At 41.7% G+C, this 16,728-nt stretch overlaps 1 protein-coding gene across 2 annotated transcripts in view; it reads right to left on the bottom strand.

Moving 5' to 3' along the window:
• Window positions 1–865: 865 nt before the first annotated feature.
• The window catches only part of FLRT2 (fibronectin leucine rich transmembrane protein 2), a 107,910-nt gene continuing 92,047 nt past the window's right edge, over window positions 866–16,728 (bottom strand). For both annotated transcript variants that reach the window (XM_027552589.1, XM_027552588.1), the window contains exon 2: window positions 866–8,755. In XM_027552589.1, coding sequence (XP_027408390.1) covers window positions 6,410–8,392 — 1,983 coding nt within the window. In that variant the 5' untranslated portion in view covers window positions 8,393–8,755 and the 3' untranslated portion in view covers window positions 866–6,409. The remainder of the gene's footprint in view (window positions 8,756–16,728) is intronic.

The following is a 16,728-nucleotide window of genomic DNA, read 5'->3' as shown; positions in this document are numbered from 1 at the left end:
TAATAGCCTCTAAAGCAAACATTCTATATTTGTGCTATGAAAAACAGGTCTAACTCCAGAAGCCAGTTTGCTAACACCCTAATAGATTCTGACATATGAGCATCTTCAGCAGGATTTACAAAATATTTAAAGCAACCTCTCAAGTATGAAACAAATTCATTACCCAAAATAACCTGACTCAAGTCCTTTTAATACTTCTCTCAGCTCACCCTGTGGATATACACAGAGCTTGATTCCATCTGAAGCTTTCAAGTCACATCAGTGTGCAGACATCAAATAATCACAAAAACAGAACTACTGTTAAAATCTAGGAGTGGAAGACCAAGGAAATTCAGATATTTGGAGGTTTGTAAAAATATTCCTTTGATTTGTCAAAAATAGTGAATGTGCCCACTGCGTGAAGTTGTGATACCTCCATCATTAAAAATTTTAAACACTAAGAATTTGTCCTGAGGACTAGCCAGTCTTAAGGCTAGTTGAACAATTTAGAGGCAAGAAAACACTTAAGAAGGATCCATGGAGTCAGGTGCCGTTATTATTATTATTTTGGATTGATTTCCATTCTGGTGCTCAATGGGACTGTAAGAGGTTGTTGTCTGTAATCACCAATTCTGAAATTTTCAATGACTTGGTGTAAATTTGAAAAGTTAACTCAATTAAAGTCTGATTTTATTAAGGCCCTGTCACTTTGCTTCATCTACTAAACACCAAGGTCATCTATCATTTTTCTATCTAACATATAACTTTGATGTGTTATCACATTTATCAACAGGTATGTACACCTCTCGTATCTTAGATATTCCATTGAGTTTTTAATGAGAGAATGTCAAGTTATTACATGAGCTCTGAGACACTGGGATGTGTTAAAAAAAAAACAAGTTTATTACACAGTCTGTGGGCTTCTTAGCAGAGGAGTCATGTTTTTCTCTGAATCCCCAGTAGAACCTAACAAAGTGCTCTGTAAAAAGTAGATGAGAAGTAAATGCATGGGATGAACAAATGAAGTTCTTTAGAAACATGGCAGAGGGGAAGACAGTCTTGACTTGGCCACACCTGTATTTATTCTTCTATCAAACCTCTGAACTCAGACCAGTGCCTAGGGCAAGGCCGATGTCTCCTAAACCTTTTTGAATTAAAGATATTCCTTGACTAAGGATCTAGTCTCCATAGAGTAAAGTCTGTACCTCTTGGAAAAAGTAACCAAGAATATGTAGATGTTGTATGTAAAATCTCCCAAATTTAATATGGATCACCCTCTTGCACGTTCATAGTTAATTCCCCAACAGAGATTCTGCAAATCATTAATACTTATAACTGTCATCATTTTATTTCCTGGTTTCATCTCTGTCAAGTACATTATTAGTAAAATGGCCAAGAGGGGTCAGAGAAAGGGGGTCCAGGAAAAATCAGGAGATTAATCCCGAGTTGAACTTGAGCATAGGAATAAACACGTTTTCATGAGTGCTCAGTGAATGTATGGGTGGATGAGCCATAAACAATTCTGACGTAGAAAGTACCATGAGGATTCTTAAGGGAAATGACATTTTAGATTGATATATTATGAAATAGGGAAAATGACTATTCTGATGAGGTGACTACATTGGTATTTATCTATATTCTAAACACAGATTTCACAAACATAAAATAATATGCTCAGGTACGTGTGTATATTCAAAAGATATTCATAGGAACATAACAATTTAGCCAGGAAGTAGAAAAGAACATGAAGATTTCATATAAACCCCTCACGCAAAACAGGAGTCAAATGGCCTTAAAAACACAGAAGCTGTGTTCAAGGAAAGAGAAAGTGAAAAACCTTATTATCTCCTCCACCCTTCTCAACCTCCAGCATCTGGAAGTGTCTCTCATTTCTCTTTGACTTGAACCCAGAAATGATGGGCAGTAACCCAATGAATTTACTCAGATAAACACAATGAGGTTTCTTTTTAAAATAAGCCTTTACTGAATATATCAACAAGGTACTGTATAGTGTAGAGTGAAGCATCTAGTTAACAAAGTGTGCGACGCGGTGGGTCTCAGAGGATGTGTGATGCACGCTCCCACCCGCCTTGCAGCCCCTTGTCAGCGAGGACACACTACACGGAAACCAGGAGCAAATCGGCATGTGGCTCAGACGAAACAAATCATCAGCACTAACATTGGTGGCTATATACTGGTCCTAGAAGGGGCACACAGTGGCGGTGTCTTCACCTTGCCTCAGAAAGGTTATACATCTTCCATCCCATGGATGTAACTATAAACACCCCAGTGTGTGCGTGTGTGTATATGTAAGTGTGTGTTACACTAGCTTAAAAATGCCTTGCTTTGTGCTCTTCTGGTGAGTGTGCTGCTAGAAAAACTAAAACTATAGCAAGAGAAGGTGATATTTTGTTATAACAGGATCCCATGTGTACAAAGCTTTCTCCCATAATCAGGGACAAGCACCCCCTTTGTCGGCTCGCTTTTCTCCCCCCCACCCCTGGAAGAAATTAGAGAAGGGGGGCAAACTACTGCTCCCTACATGACTTAAAGAAAGTGCATCAAGCAAGGCTGGACAAGACTGATAAAGAAGGAGTTTTGGGGTTTCTTTGTGTATTTCTTCCTCTTTGGGAAGCTCTTTTCTGTTCTGCTTTCCCATGAAGTTGGACAGGTAAATCAGGAACAAAATCATTATGCTCATATTCTAAAGTGAAACACTGTCTCCGTTTCCTAGGGTAGTGAGAAAAATGTTACAAGCAAAGAAGTAATGGAAATTGATGACTTCTAGGTCTAAGGTTGCAATGGATGCTGCAAGTGAGATTAGCTGACCAAGCCATCTGCTTCCCGTGGACAGCAAGCATATCATCTTGTGTCTGGAATGGATACTTTGCTCACAACATTCGGAATTTGTCCTCCTCAGTGGGGAAGAAGTTCCGATTCCTGTGGAATGACTAGGACCTTTATGATCCAGTAGGAAATGGAGCCATAATATTAGCTATTTTATTCATCCTTTTTACCAGACTGGTCACATTATACCTTTTTTTTTTTTCTTCTTTTAAATCTCAGGGAAAACATCCAATAAATATTCAGCAAACATCCAGATAACTAGAAACTGCATGGTTTCTCACGATAGACTTTTTTCCACTTTTCACACAAGAAAAATAGGGGAACACCCTTTTCTCTCTGCTTCTGCTTGTCCCTTGTGATGAGCTGCTAATGCATTTGACAGTTTGAAGGAAGCTAGGGGCCTCTCCACGTTCAAACACGTCTCCCTAAATAAGTAGGTATCCATGACAACCCTGGGTATGAATAATGGTCGGCAATATCTGTATGCTCCCGGTTATGCCTTTTCCTTTTGGAATTTTTTATGCACAGTAACAGTTACTATCTCTAAAAGTAGACACATGGTATCTGACATCACCCCCATTGGGTCACACAAGCATCAAGCTCTTTATCAACTGGAAAGCACGGCTTTGTTCATGGTCTTGTCCTGCACCTTCAGTTTTGACTCTTGGTAACCTCAAAATGCATAATACTGATGAGCGCGAGAGAGGTCCAACATAGAGATGATGTATCAGCAAAACATTCCCAGGACAAAAGCACCAATCAAAGCAGAATCTGTCACTGACGGTCCTTCAGCGGTTTTCCTGAGACAGGTAAGGCAGTGCAGATTCCATGATGTGCTTTCTATTCTGGTGTGGGTGAGAGTCCCAGGTATGCTACTACAAACGGGAGACCAGTCTTGATTTGAGCAGTCTCTGTCATGTTGTACCCAAGCTTAGAATTAAGCCTCTAACTAGATTCTATCTCTTCAGGAATGCCTTCGAGCAAAGGAACCATTTCAGATCATCCTAATCTTTTCACATGATCAGGTCTCCATCATAGGACTTAAGCTCCAGAGAATTCTGCGAATCTCATAAGACATTATAGAAACCTCTCTAAGCTTGGTTTTCTTGGCTCAAAGCAAAGACATTTGTTTCAGCCGCCACATATCCCACTGGAGGTTATACACACAATACAAATAAATGAGAATGATTGTTTTGTAGATAAAAGGAAAAAAAAAAACTTCAAAAATCAAAGTACCATCATTTGAACACATAGTTTTATCTACACAGCCAAGGAGAAAAGGACAGTGGAAGGGAATTATCCAGTTAAATACACAAAGCCCCGTGTCATGGTCCTGCATTTCAGATGGCTTACTGCTACACTAATCGTTTTCACAGATTGTCTTTTCCCTTCACTGTGTGGACCTAGCTTTAAAAAGGCAACAGTCAAAATGAGCTAGCTAATAGACTAAAATGAAAACCAAAGTCACTTTAGAATTAATTCAAATTAATTCATAGTTAATTTCAGCTTGACTGCACAGTTTCGATTCTTGTGTCTGCAACATTATAACTTCAGTTATATTTTCGGCTTATTCTGAGGGACAAGGGAGATTAAAACATACTACTTGGGGATATATTATTAAAGAAAATAAAGCTCTTACTATAAAGAAAAACTTGCATAGCATTTTATACCTAAACTTTTACAAAGAAGACACATCACAGTTCTATTTTGTTAAAAGTAAGAGGGACAGAGAAAGCCAAAGAAACATGACTGTGACGTTAACGTCATAGGTTCCTAAAATAATGACCAGTGATCAAGGAAATATGCAACACAGACTGAAATGCCTAAATCTGATTTTCTAAACAATTTCCCAGGGTGTACTTTTTAGATAAGGTGTGTGTGTGATCGATAGCCCTTCTACTTCTAAGGGATGGGAAGGAGGACATTATACATGCTTTCTGAAGACAGACATTGCTTCAGAAAATATCTAGAATTAAGCCTGGACATCCTTCTCTTCTCCATGCCCTCTGCTCAATGCCCTGTGCTGCCAAGATTAGGGGAACAAGCCTTCCCTCCCAGACTTGTTCATTTTTCATCTGTTATCCTGTTAATATAAGATTGATTATTCCTCACAATTCCCAAAGAAGAGGAACATCCACAATTTAAAAGGAATAAATGAAATTTTAAAAAATGGAAGCAGATCAAAGTCAGTTCAAGGTGGAAACACAGTATTGCTTTAAAAAAAAAAATATGATATTTTGCCAGCTTTGATGTGTCCTTACAGGATTATTAGCAGGGAAAATTAGTATACATTTTAAAGTGAGTATGGATATTTTGTGCAACCAAGACTGGCATCCATAATTTTCTTTCAAATTTTTAGCAGAGGGGTGACCAACAAATGTATCATCAACAGCTAATTATGAAAATATACGTGAGGTGATTGGAAGACAAGAATTTCCGAGGGGATAAAGGTATTAATTCAAGCTATTTCAACATGATACTAACAAAGTTAGTTGATACAGAATAATGGGACCACTGATTACATGCTTTTGTCTAAAGGGTATCAATAGGTTTTAAATATCCAGTTTAGTATGTTCCAAACACTGATCCCTTGTTAGTCTAAATATCATGTTGACATAGCTGCAGTGAATCTACCCAAATAATTCTCATTATCAAAAATAATTCCATTCAATATAATTCTTCCCATTATTTTATTAGCCTCTTCTAAAAAAGTATTCTAGAATATATCTCTGTTGAATGTGATTCAACCTGATGTATAATTTGAACAGTAACACTTTTAAAGGGACTTTTCTTGCTGGGGTATCCTACCTGCCCCGAAGATGACTGAAACCAGACTCAGGCTTCTGTTTCACATAGGGCCAGGGGAGCCTGAAGGGTGATTTTTCAAGTTCCCAGTCAGAAAGCCTACCCCTGGATTCAAAGGTTTTTTCAACTCTTGTCTCATTTTCTTGATTCTGCCAGGATGGGTTAACTTCTCTCATAGGAACTGATTTCCTCCAGAGATGCCTTCTGCATTTCCTCCTTTGGGTCAAAACAGGGTGACTACCTCCTTTCTTAGATTGTACAAAATTTCACTTTTCTTCCAGAACCGGAAGTATATAAATAGTATGAAGATATCTGGGGTGCATTTCTTGTTTTATGACTATTATCTGCCCTACTCTGATGAGTCCACTTTAACCTGCCCTTTTATCTGACCACCAACTCTAGGAAACGAATTTGTTCTGAAGCATCAACAGTAAAGTGGTAAATTGCATCAGGAGGAAGAATCACTCATTCTTTCGCCCTGGCATTGGGTTCTCATTGTACAACCCTGTACAGTACTTCAGCAACTATTTTTTTTTTTTTAAGATTTAAAAAGCAAAGAGTTACAAAACTGTTTGTAATTAACTTGGAATAGAAAAGATAGCACTTTTTTTTTAAATCCCATTATATAGTACACCGTATAAATTACAGAGTATTCAAATGCACAAACGCATTTGTGTAACATTTATCAAATGTAACTCGCGTGTCTTTACGTGCACACACGTGCATGTTCTCGAAAGTCTCCATGTCTGTCCACTCGGTAGCGCTGGGCCTCTGTCTGTCACGTATGGCAGTGCTCCAGGTCTGGCACGCTGCTGTTGCAGTATCGCATGTTGTTGGGGATATGGCAGTCTGTGTAATTAATGCCCCCATTTGGGGTGTAAATGGGCTGCAGTCTGAAATCTCCTTTAAGGAGCTGATCGTTATTTAAGGAGACGATCTGGAAACTGGTCTCTGTCATCTCCAGGATGGAATTGTCCTTCTTCGTGCCCGCCTCACAGTAGTCATCTTTCCGCCTGCCTCGGTTGTATTTCCACTTCTGGGAGGTGTAGCGCCCCTTTCTGTGCATGTGCCAGCAAAAGACACTGAGCAGGACCACAAGCACGAATATCACGGCGCCCCCGATCAGGCCCGCCAGCAGAAAAGGGGAGCCCAAGCTGTGGGAAGTCGTCTGTTCGTGGCTGGAAGCCGTGTTGCTGCCATTGTTCACATAGGAGTCATGGGTGGTGGCCTCCGAACAAATGGTGTCTTCTACAGCTCGGTAGTTAAACGCATCCAGGGGCACTAAACAAATCCGATAGGTGGATCTGGGCTCCAGATTTACCAGGCTCAGATGCTGCTTCTCGCCGCTGACGATGCGTTCCTGAACGATGCCCCCCACCAAACTGTGGCCCATTTTCACCCACGTGAGCTTGTAAGCCATCACAGTGAAGAGAGAGAGCCAGCCGACTTGGATGGAGGTATCATTCACGAAACGGATGGAGAGTTGGATCCGTTCAGAAAGCGGCGGGGTCACCCTTTCTCTGCCGTCCCATTCGGGAATCGTGGGGGGCTTGGATGCTGTGGGACTCAGGGGTGTGTAGCTTCTGCTGGGGATCGGGGCGGAGAATGTGGTGGGCTGAGTCACGGGAGAAGCTGAACTCGGGGCTGGGGTGAGGGGAGGCAGGCCAGGGGTTGTGGTGGGGCAAGACAACAGATTCATATTCAGCTCCCGCACGGCCATGCCCCTGACTTGCTCGGGACCTTGGCACATGAAACCTCGTACGTTGAGCGAGGCAGGGATGTGTCTGAGCCACTCCGTGACCCATTTAATGCTGCAGTCACAAAACCAAGGGTTGTTCCGAGCGGTGAGCTGCTTCAGGTTGGAGAGGTTGTCGAAGACCCCTTGAGTCAACATGCGCAGCTGGTTGTTGGAGATGTCCAGCCGTTCCAGCTTCCGGAGGTTGGAGAAGGCTGTCAAAGGGATGTGGTTGATCTGGTTGTCCTGCAGGTAGAGCCTGACCAGGTGTGTACCCGGGAGGTCAGGAGGCGGGCGGGAGAGCGAGTTCCGGACGATGGAGAATTCCTTGAGCTTGGTGAGGTGGCCGAAGGTGCCCTCGGCGATGCCCTTGTTGGTCAGGAGGTTCCCATCCACGATCAGACGCTCCAAGCTCGTGAGGTTCTGGAAGGCCATGTCTGAGATGACAGCGATGCGGTTCTCATCCACACGCAGCTCCTGCAGGTCCACAGGGAGGCCCACTGGCACACTGCTGAGGTGGTTCTTGGACAGGAACAGCAACTTGAGGCTCAGGGCCTCGCGGAAGGCCCCGTCTTCCACGCCCACGGTGGAGATGGAGTTATCATCCAGGTGCAGCTCCTCCAGCTTCAGGAGCTGGGCCAGGGCCGCCCGTGAAATGGTCTGAATGTTGTTTTCCTGCAGGTGGAGGACGCGGACGTTCTTGGGGAGGTTCATGGGGAATTCGTCCAGTTGGTTGCCGTAAAGGTAGACGGTGTGCACAGACTGGACGTTGTGCAGTTCTGCAGGAAACCCAGCATTATTAATTTGGTTGTTATGGAGGTAGAGTACAGTGACGCCCTCCGGGATCCCAAGAGGCACTGAGGTCAAGCTTCGCTCGTTACAGTAGACAAAGTTCCTGTCACAGCGACACACACTAGGGCACGCCAGGAATTTTGACACTTGTGAGGAGAGCCCCAGGGAAATGAGAAGCCAAGATTTCAGGAAAAAAGCCCGCTGGCCGGGCCCCTGTGTGGTCTGTAGGCCCATTTCTGAAGTACAGAAATCAAACACAATGCTGTAGGGAAAAGAAAAGTAAAAACATAAAAAAATAGAAACAGATAGCTAAACCAAAATAATTGAACAGGGTTCTCAAGTCCAGAACTCCAACTAGAGGAAATGTCCTGAAGGCCAAGGTCACAGAATATTCTTGAGGCCTCTGGTCTTCTCAGCCTGTGTTGGCCTCTTTGCTGCTCTCCTCCATGTGCAAAAATATTTCAATAGGAAGAATTTTCCACCCAGGCAACAAGTGAAGCCAAGAGGGGCCCAGCCAGGCCGACAGAACCTCTTCCGTGGTCAGGCAGGTCAGCGTGGATCAGCCCACGAGCTTCTTGGTTAAGCTCAATCTGCAATCTGTTGTAGGAAAGAAGAGAGAAAAGAGTCAGTGACGGGTAGGCAATGGAATAAGTGCTGATCTGACTGTAGGCTTTTCAAAAATGCTGTGATTGGGACTAAACACCCAGAGGCTAGGAGTTGGCATTAAGTAATGTGTTAAGTAATAATAATTCACTTGAAAAGGTATTCAAGAAATGAAAATGATTTGTCTTCATCGTCAAAAGAAAATCTTATTGTTGCCTCTCATTGTCAATGATCGTGCAGTGAATTTTACATCACAGTCCGCATCTTCTCTCAGAGATCTATTTGCATATCCAAACAGAGGCATAAGAGGCCTGGGGCTGAGTCTGCTGAATCAAGGATGACTATTATAAATGCAACTGGTTACAGTCATATTTCACCATGAAACGACTGACAGAGCAAAAAATACAACTTAAGGGGAAAAATGTGAAACCCTTTTCAGTTACAAACAAATTCAAAATGGAGACTGATAAAGTTCTTTGGAAAGATGCCTTTTTTCATTTGCCATTTTTTAATATAAAAAACGGAATCAGTACACCTGAAACTAAAACAACACTGTAAATCACTTGTGTTTCAATGAAACAAGTAAAAAAGTGACAAACGAAAAAGATGCATCTTTGTAGATAATTTTATCTGTCCCCATTTTGCATTTGGCTTCCCTGCTGGCTTTTACAGTAAAGGGTCCATTTGCAATTCAGGAGACCCGAGTTCTATCCCTGGGTCGGGGAAGATCTCCTGGAGAAGGGAATGGCTACCCACTCCAGTATTCTTGCTTGCACAATACAATGGACAGAGCAGCGTGGTGGGCTACAGTCCACGGGGACGCAAAGAGTTGGACACCACTGAGCGACTAAGCACATGAATACATATCAACTATATATAAAACAGAAATATGCATCCTTTTGATCTGACACTGTGATGAGGCAATTTAAGACGTACAGATGCATGTGTGAAGGCAGAGAGAAGACTTCTTTTTCCCTCCCCTCCCTACCTCCTCTCATCTCTGTCTGCCTCCCACATAGCTCACACTTGGGTTACCACCCAGAAAGACCAAACTCCAGTCCATGGCACATTTCCACTTTTCCCCTCTTTTGAGACCTCTAGGTACAGATGAGACACACCACTGTGATTCCTTTGAGAGCTGACAAGCTCATGACCAGGAATATATTATTTTTCAACAACGCAACCTTCCTCCCACCTGTGAGTGTTTTCCTGCTTCTAGAAAAGGTCTTTCAGCAAACTTTGAAATGACAGGAGACACATTTGGGGAAGTAAAGGCAATCTGAAGATACTAATTAAAGCTTCTTACTCCAGAACTCTTCCATCTATTTGTATACTAGAGAGGTAAAGACATTAATTGAAAGGTGTCAGATTTGATTTCCCTATAAAATAAGCTAACATGACAGGACACGGCAAGCTAGAAATCACTTAATTCTCACCAATACACAGTAATTGAAACAACTTGCATCTAATGCACAGAGGAACTGTTTGAAATTGTTTCCTTGGCTGTCTTTACACGCATGAGAACTAAGTCACTTCAGTTGTGTTCAACTCTGTCCATGGGATTCTCCAGGCAAGAATACCAGAGTGGGTTGCCATGCCCTCCTCCTGGGGAATCATCCTGATTCAGGGATCGAACTCTCGTGTCTAACGTTTTCTGCATTGCAGGTAGGTTCTTTACTACTAGCACCACTGGGGAAGTCTGCTGTTTATGTTTTTAAACATAGTTAAAAAAGAAAAAAAAAAAAAATGTAACCTCTACTCAAGTGTCCAGAATGTTAAATTTATTCTACCATTAAAAAGATTGTGAACCATCTAAAAAATGCCTTTGCTGACCAGAAATGGTAATATACATTTTCAGTTGTTCAGAAAACGTTAAAGAAAAAAAGGAGGTTGGTCGAGAGAGTCTCTTTCCAGGCAAAAAGGATGGGTGTGATACTTTATTAAAAATCAGGAATTATTTAATTTGTTAAAAATTACAAATGTATGTTTTGTCACAGGAAACAGGAGCAATCCCCTCTAGCAAAAATCTCCCTATAAGCTTACCGAATAATTTAGGGAAAAAAAAAAAAACCTAAGGTTAGTGAGGGAAAAGTGAATTCAATGCCATCAGCTTGATGCCATCCCTAGCTTAGGTTTCAAATTATCAAACCATCCCAACATTCCCTCATGGCTGCTACTGAGTGTGGTCTTTGGTCTGACAACATGAACCTGACCTGGGAAGTTGCTGGAAACACAGAGTGTGTGCTTTAGCAAGAGCCTAGGGCTTGCACAATACAACTTGAGGAACACTGTCCTAAACACAACGCCGTCTTACTTAATCATCCAAATGCTTTAATTTATTAAATGTAAAACAAATGCAAGAGTATATCAAGTGACTGATTTGAGAAGAGTAAAAGCCTGAGGCATACTAATCACTTTGGTCCCGGGGAGACGGTCTCAAATTACATCTTATATGTAAATGACATCTTATAAGTAGAGTAGTCCAATGACCAAATATATCACTTGGCTTCGACAGATCCTTGGAAATGTATGTTTGCATCACGGACGCTAATATCCAGTAGGAGCTGAAAGAGTTATTTGTAATCAGAGGAACAGACTCTCATAAAGCGTGATTTATTTAAGAACAAAAATCTGTTTGATGCTATTAGCATTTCCTCTTCAAAAAAGGTGGGAAAGTGAGACTAAAAGAATAGAATCTAACACATTTTTGAGGATTCCACAGGAATCTTCCAAGTGTGAAAGTGGTGCACAAGGAACAGAATTTTCAAAGGGAGAAAAAAATAACTTCCCCAGGGCCTTTAAATTCTTATGTAAAAATAATAGATGCTTCTTAACTGCATTTACAAGCTCAGTTTTAAGGTCCTAGAAACAACAAACCAATGTTTCCAGATAGTAGGATTTGTTTAGAAACTTTATCCGTGAATAGCCTCAAGGCACTAATGATTGAAGCATCAACTCACTGGAAAAGACCCTGATACTGGGAAAGATTGAAGGCAAAAGGAGAAGGGGACCACAGAAGATGAGATGGTTAGACAGCATCACTGACTCCATGGATGTGAATTTGAGCAAACTCTGGGAGACACTGCAGGACAGAGGAGCCTGGCGTGCTGCAGTCCGTGGGGTCGCAAAGAGTGGGACATGACTTAGCGACTGAAAAAAAAACCGTGATAATGATTGGGTGCCAACAAAATATTCAGAAATGGGGCTGGAGGCCATCACTGTGCATCCAAATGGCAAGTATTCCACTTGCTTCAATCGTGTTCTCTGAAAGGGGAAAAAAACACCCTGAAGGCCAACCCTTTGCCCCAGGTCTTGCTCTCTGGCAGGTGTGCTTTACTTATAAGTGGTTCCTGTATAATTACATAAGAAGAGGATGTGGTCCCGAAGAAAGCTCCTAACGGGATTACATGGGGCAAACTGTCACAGTTTATCCCCCTCAACAGGAGAAAAATCTCGTCTGGATCACACTGTGTTGATCAGCTGTGACAAGTTCAATGTTGAATGAAAACAAACTCTGAGGGTGTCCTTTGTGCTTCTTGGGGCTCCCACAAAATAACTGTGCATGGGAGACTTGTTCTAATTCTTGGACCGACAACAGTCTATATATTATGTCAGCCAGTAGACTGTATCTTTGTTCAAATCAGTGCAAGTGTTAAATCGCAGCCACCTAGGCAATAATGATTTTTAAGTCAGGCAGGCTGAAATCTCCATATTTTTAGCTGTAACTCAACTATTAAATACTAAGGGGCGAAATCCTTCTTTGGAGAAGTCTGTCTTGGAAATTTTTTAAGAGAAATCCTAAGCTAGAGACTCAATTTATAGAGAAAGTAGCGCAGTATAATGGTCAAAAGCATAGGCTCTGAGTCCTCACTCCACCTCTGGTCTCTTACCTGAAAAATGAGGATAAAATAGTTCCTAACTCAACAGCACTGTTGAGAGGATTAAATAGGATAATATTTGTGAAAAGCTGTGTGAGGCCTGACACGTGACAAAGACATAACATATAAAACTGTTATTCTTGGTGTACTTGTTATGATTCATGATATCCAAAGAGGTGGACTCCAAAATGTAGAGTAAAATAAAAATCACCTTTGACCACCCAGGTTCTCCTTACTGACACCTACTCCATGATTTCTCAACATCAGCACTATTCAAATTTTGAGCCAGATAATTCTGCTGTGGAGCTGCTCTGAATGTACAGAGGTGTCTCCAGATATAGGTATGTTCCCTGGGGAGGCAAAATGCCTCCAGTTAAGAACCAGTGACCTACCCCATCTTACAAGTACCTTAAAAGCTTAGTATTTTTATTCTGATGTTATAGAGGAAATTAAAGATGCATTTCTAATAAACTGAGGCTAAACGTGCTTCATGCCATGGATACCAAAAAAGCATGGAAACTCAGTATGTTTTTCATCTATTTATTTAGCCAATATATTTGGTGGGGGGCACTGGAATGAGGGTACCTTCATGCAGAACTGATACAGTTTTTGACTTTGTGAGTCTTAAAAATGTAATGAGGGGAGAGCAGTGAATAAGCAGGGAATTATGGTGCTGTGTAAAGGTTTCCAGCCTCAGGGCATCAGGGAACTGCGGTGCCTTGTAAAAAGCTCTGGTCTAGTCCATGGGGTGACAGGAAAAACGCAGTGGCAGGAGGATTGCCTTTGTGAGGATCTGAAGGATTGAAGAAGGCAATGGCACCCCACTCCAGTACTCCTGCCTGGAAAATCCCATGGACGGAGGAGCCTGGTAGGCTGCAGTCCATGGGGTCGTTAAGAGTTGGACACGACTGAGCGACTTCACTTTCACTTTTCACTTTCCTGCATTGGAGAAGGAAATGGCAACCCACTCCAGTGTTCTTGCCTGGAGAATCCCAGGGACGGGGGAGCCTGGCAGGCTGCCGTCTCTGGGGTCGCACACAGTCAGACACGACTGAGACGACTTAGCAGCAGCAGCAGCAGCAGGATAGGAAGGTGCAAGCCAGGGAAGAGATTTCAGAAGTTCTGTCCAGGGATGGCCGTAACGTGGATCCAGAGGTGAAACCCAGGCCCGCTCAGAGACGGAATGGAACTTTAACCACACAGCTCTTTCTTCCAACTCTATCTACTTCCCGCTGACACCATGCTATTTCTAGAAGCTAAGAAACAAACCTATGTTTCAAAATCATTAGCCACTTCATAATGGTTGGATATGAAAAGATTCTACTTCACAAGATGAATTTAAAATACTGAGAGCAAAAGTTGTGCTTCTTTTCTTTTTCTTCTTTCATCTTTGCTGTTTGTTTGAACATTGCTCTGACTGTGTCTCCTCTCCAGGAAAGGAGAGATTATGAAGAAAGACTTAATGGAAGATTCTAGGTAAAAACAGACATTTTCATTTATATCAGAAAACACAGTTTCAAAAGCCTAAGTATAAATCAACATGCAACCAGTTCTCTTTGGAGATAGCAAGAACCTGGTCCTGCCTGTCTGTTAAAGATGACAATAACGGCAGCAGTTATCCCAGGCTCCTGTAATTTAACTCTTTCCATAGAAACTGAGACTTAAAAGATATAAATCAGGTAAAAGCTTTCTGTAAAGTGTTTCTCTCCTAGTGCTACCTACAAAGTGTCTTTTTTTTTTTTTTTTTAATTAATTCCAGGAGCTTGTATTCCAGGAGCCCTTAATAAACTCAGACTATAAAAATCATAGTACAGAAAATAGGGATTGTCAATAAGTACCGCGGATTGCGTAGTATAATGACATCAGGCCAAACCTAATAAAACCTTAAATGGTTTGGCACTGAATGGATCATGCCAAGAGACAACACAGTGCCTGAAGTGATGCTACAAGTGAAAAAGCTAACTTGACAAGGAATTCTCCTGGAAAAGTGTCCCTGGGTACATCAGATTTAGAGCTTCTGGAGTTAAGTTTGTGCTTAAAAATCAGACACACACAGGTGCAGAATCCATAGGCCCAACTACACTGCAAATGTCTTTGTTACAATCTGGAAACACTAAAGCAATTTATAGATCTTGTGCACATTTCCACATTCCTCCAGATAGGTTATAAATACTGTCCCTGCAACAATCAGGAGAGTTCTATAGTTAGCTGGCCAAGATGTAGGGATTAGCAGAGGAATTTGGAGAAAAATATAACAATAGCTACCCTCTAACTTGAAACCATTTTTCCATCTCATTCACTGAAGCTTAATCAAGCCCCTTGAAGTTTTTCTCATTAGACAAATATTTTTCTTTGCTAAAACAAAGAGAGAGAAAGAAGGGAAAATGGGGGAAAGGAGGCAAGGAAAGCAAGGAAACACTTTATTTAAACAGTTGACAATTTTCTGGCTCCAGTCAGTCTAGAATTGAAAACATTAAAATTGGACCAAAAAAAAAAAAAGAAGAAAAACTATTCTCCTGACAAGCGTAAAATTCTCTAACACATTTGAAGAGTTGTTCTCACATGGATTTCAATGCAGTTGGTTTAAATAATAGGGGTAAGTTTAGTACTAGTTACAACATTACAAACTCAGATGCATAAACTTTGAGGACACATTTATTACTGCCATACGGCTGCTCTCAATCCACTGGGGAGCTCCCACTGACCATCCATGGGGTTCATATAAATCTGCATAATCGAGGGCTGCAAGACTAAGTCTTTAGGATATTTAATAAGCGCAATGGTGAACAGACACTGATAGAGAAGAATTTCATTGAGGCATCACCAATAGGGGGTAAAAAGTAAAAGCATATGGTCCATAAAGGATGGAACTTGCCATAGCTCATGTCTATACACTTTTCAACCTATTTTAAAGGGAGGTATTTCAGTCATTCATTCGTTTGCTCAGATACTAAGGATCTCATGGTTCAGGCAGGGAAAAAAAAAAAAAAAACAAACACGCTGGTATTTTTTAGACTCATCTTTTGGAGAGATTTTCCCATCATCTGATCCAGTGATTTCCCACCACCAGGAGTCATCAAAAACACTTGGGGAAGGTGATGAACCATTAGGTTTCTGGGTCCTATTCCTGTAGTTTCTGGTTTGCCTGGTCTTCAACGAAGTCTGGGCAGAGACATTTTGCCAACTTTCCCCAAATGGGTCCAATGATCAACCACTTCAGTGTCCGACCACCCAGACACGCGCTGATCAGAAACTGCTTTCAGGAAATTGAGACAGCTGGTCCTTCTTGTGTCCAGACCAAACCAACAAGTGAGAGGTAGAAGTGAGGTGGAGGCGTGGAAACACCAAAGGATGTCAGGACTTCGTGGAGCCAAAATTCAATCTGACCTCAGCTCAGAGTTCCAGAGAATAGCAAGCAGAGATAAGAAGGCCTTCTTAAATGAACAATGCAAAGAAACAGAGGAAAATTCCCATTCTGGAATGGGAAAGGCTAGAAATTTCCAGAAAGTTGGAGATATCAAGGGAACGTTCTGTGGAAGGATGGGTACGATAAAGAAAAGATAAGGACCTAACAGAAGCAGAAGAGATCAAGAAGAGGTGGAAAGAATACACAGAAAAAAGTCTTCGTGACCCGGATAACCACGATGGTGTGGTCACTCACCTAGAGCCAGACAACCTGGAGTGTGAAGTCAAGTGGGCCTTCAGACTAGCATTTCTGTGAACGAATTTAAGAAGACAGAATTCCAGCAGAGCTAGTTATAATCCTGAAAGATGATGCTGTGAAAGTGATGCCCTCAATATATCAGGAAATGTGGAAAACAGCAGTGGCCACAGGACTGGAAAAGATCAGTTTTCCATTCTAATCCCAAAGAAGGGCAATGCCAAAGAATGTTCAGACTACAGTACAATTATGCTCATTCCACATGCTGGTAAATTCATGCTCAAAATCCTTCAAGTCAGGCTTCAACAGTACATGAATTGAGACCTTCCAGGTGTACAAGCTGGATTTAGAAAAGGTAGAGAAACCGGAGATCATATTGCTAACATCTGTTGGATCATAGAAAAAGCAACAGAATTCCAGAAAATAAA

This window comes from Bos indicus x Bos taurus, chromosome 10 (assembly GCF_003369695.1).
Source record: "Bos indicus x Bos taurus breed Angus x Brahman F1 hybrid chromosome 10, Bos_hybrid_MaternalHap_v2.0, whole genome shotgun sequence".
NCBI lineage: Eukaryota > Metazoa > Chordata > Mammalia > Artiodactyla > Bovidae > Bos > Bos indicus x Bos taurus.
This window is presented reverse-complemented; position numbering and strand designations above follow the sequence as displayed.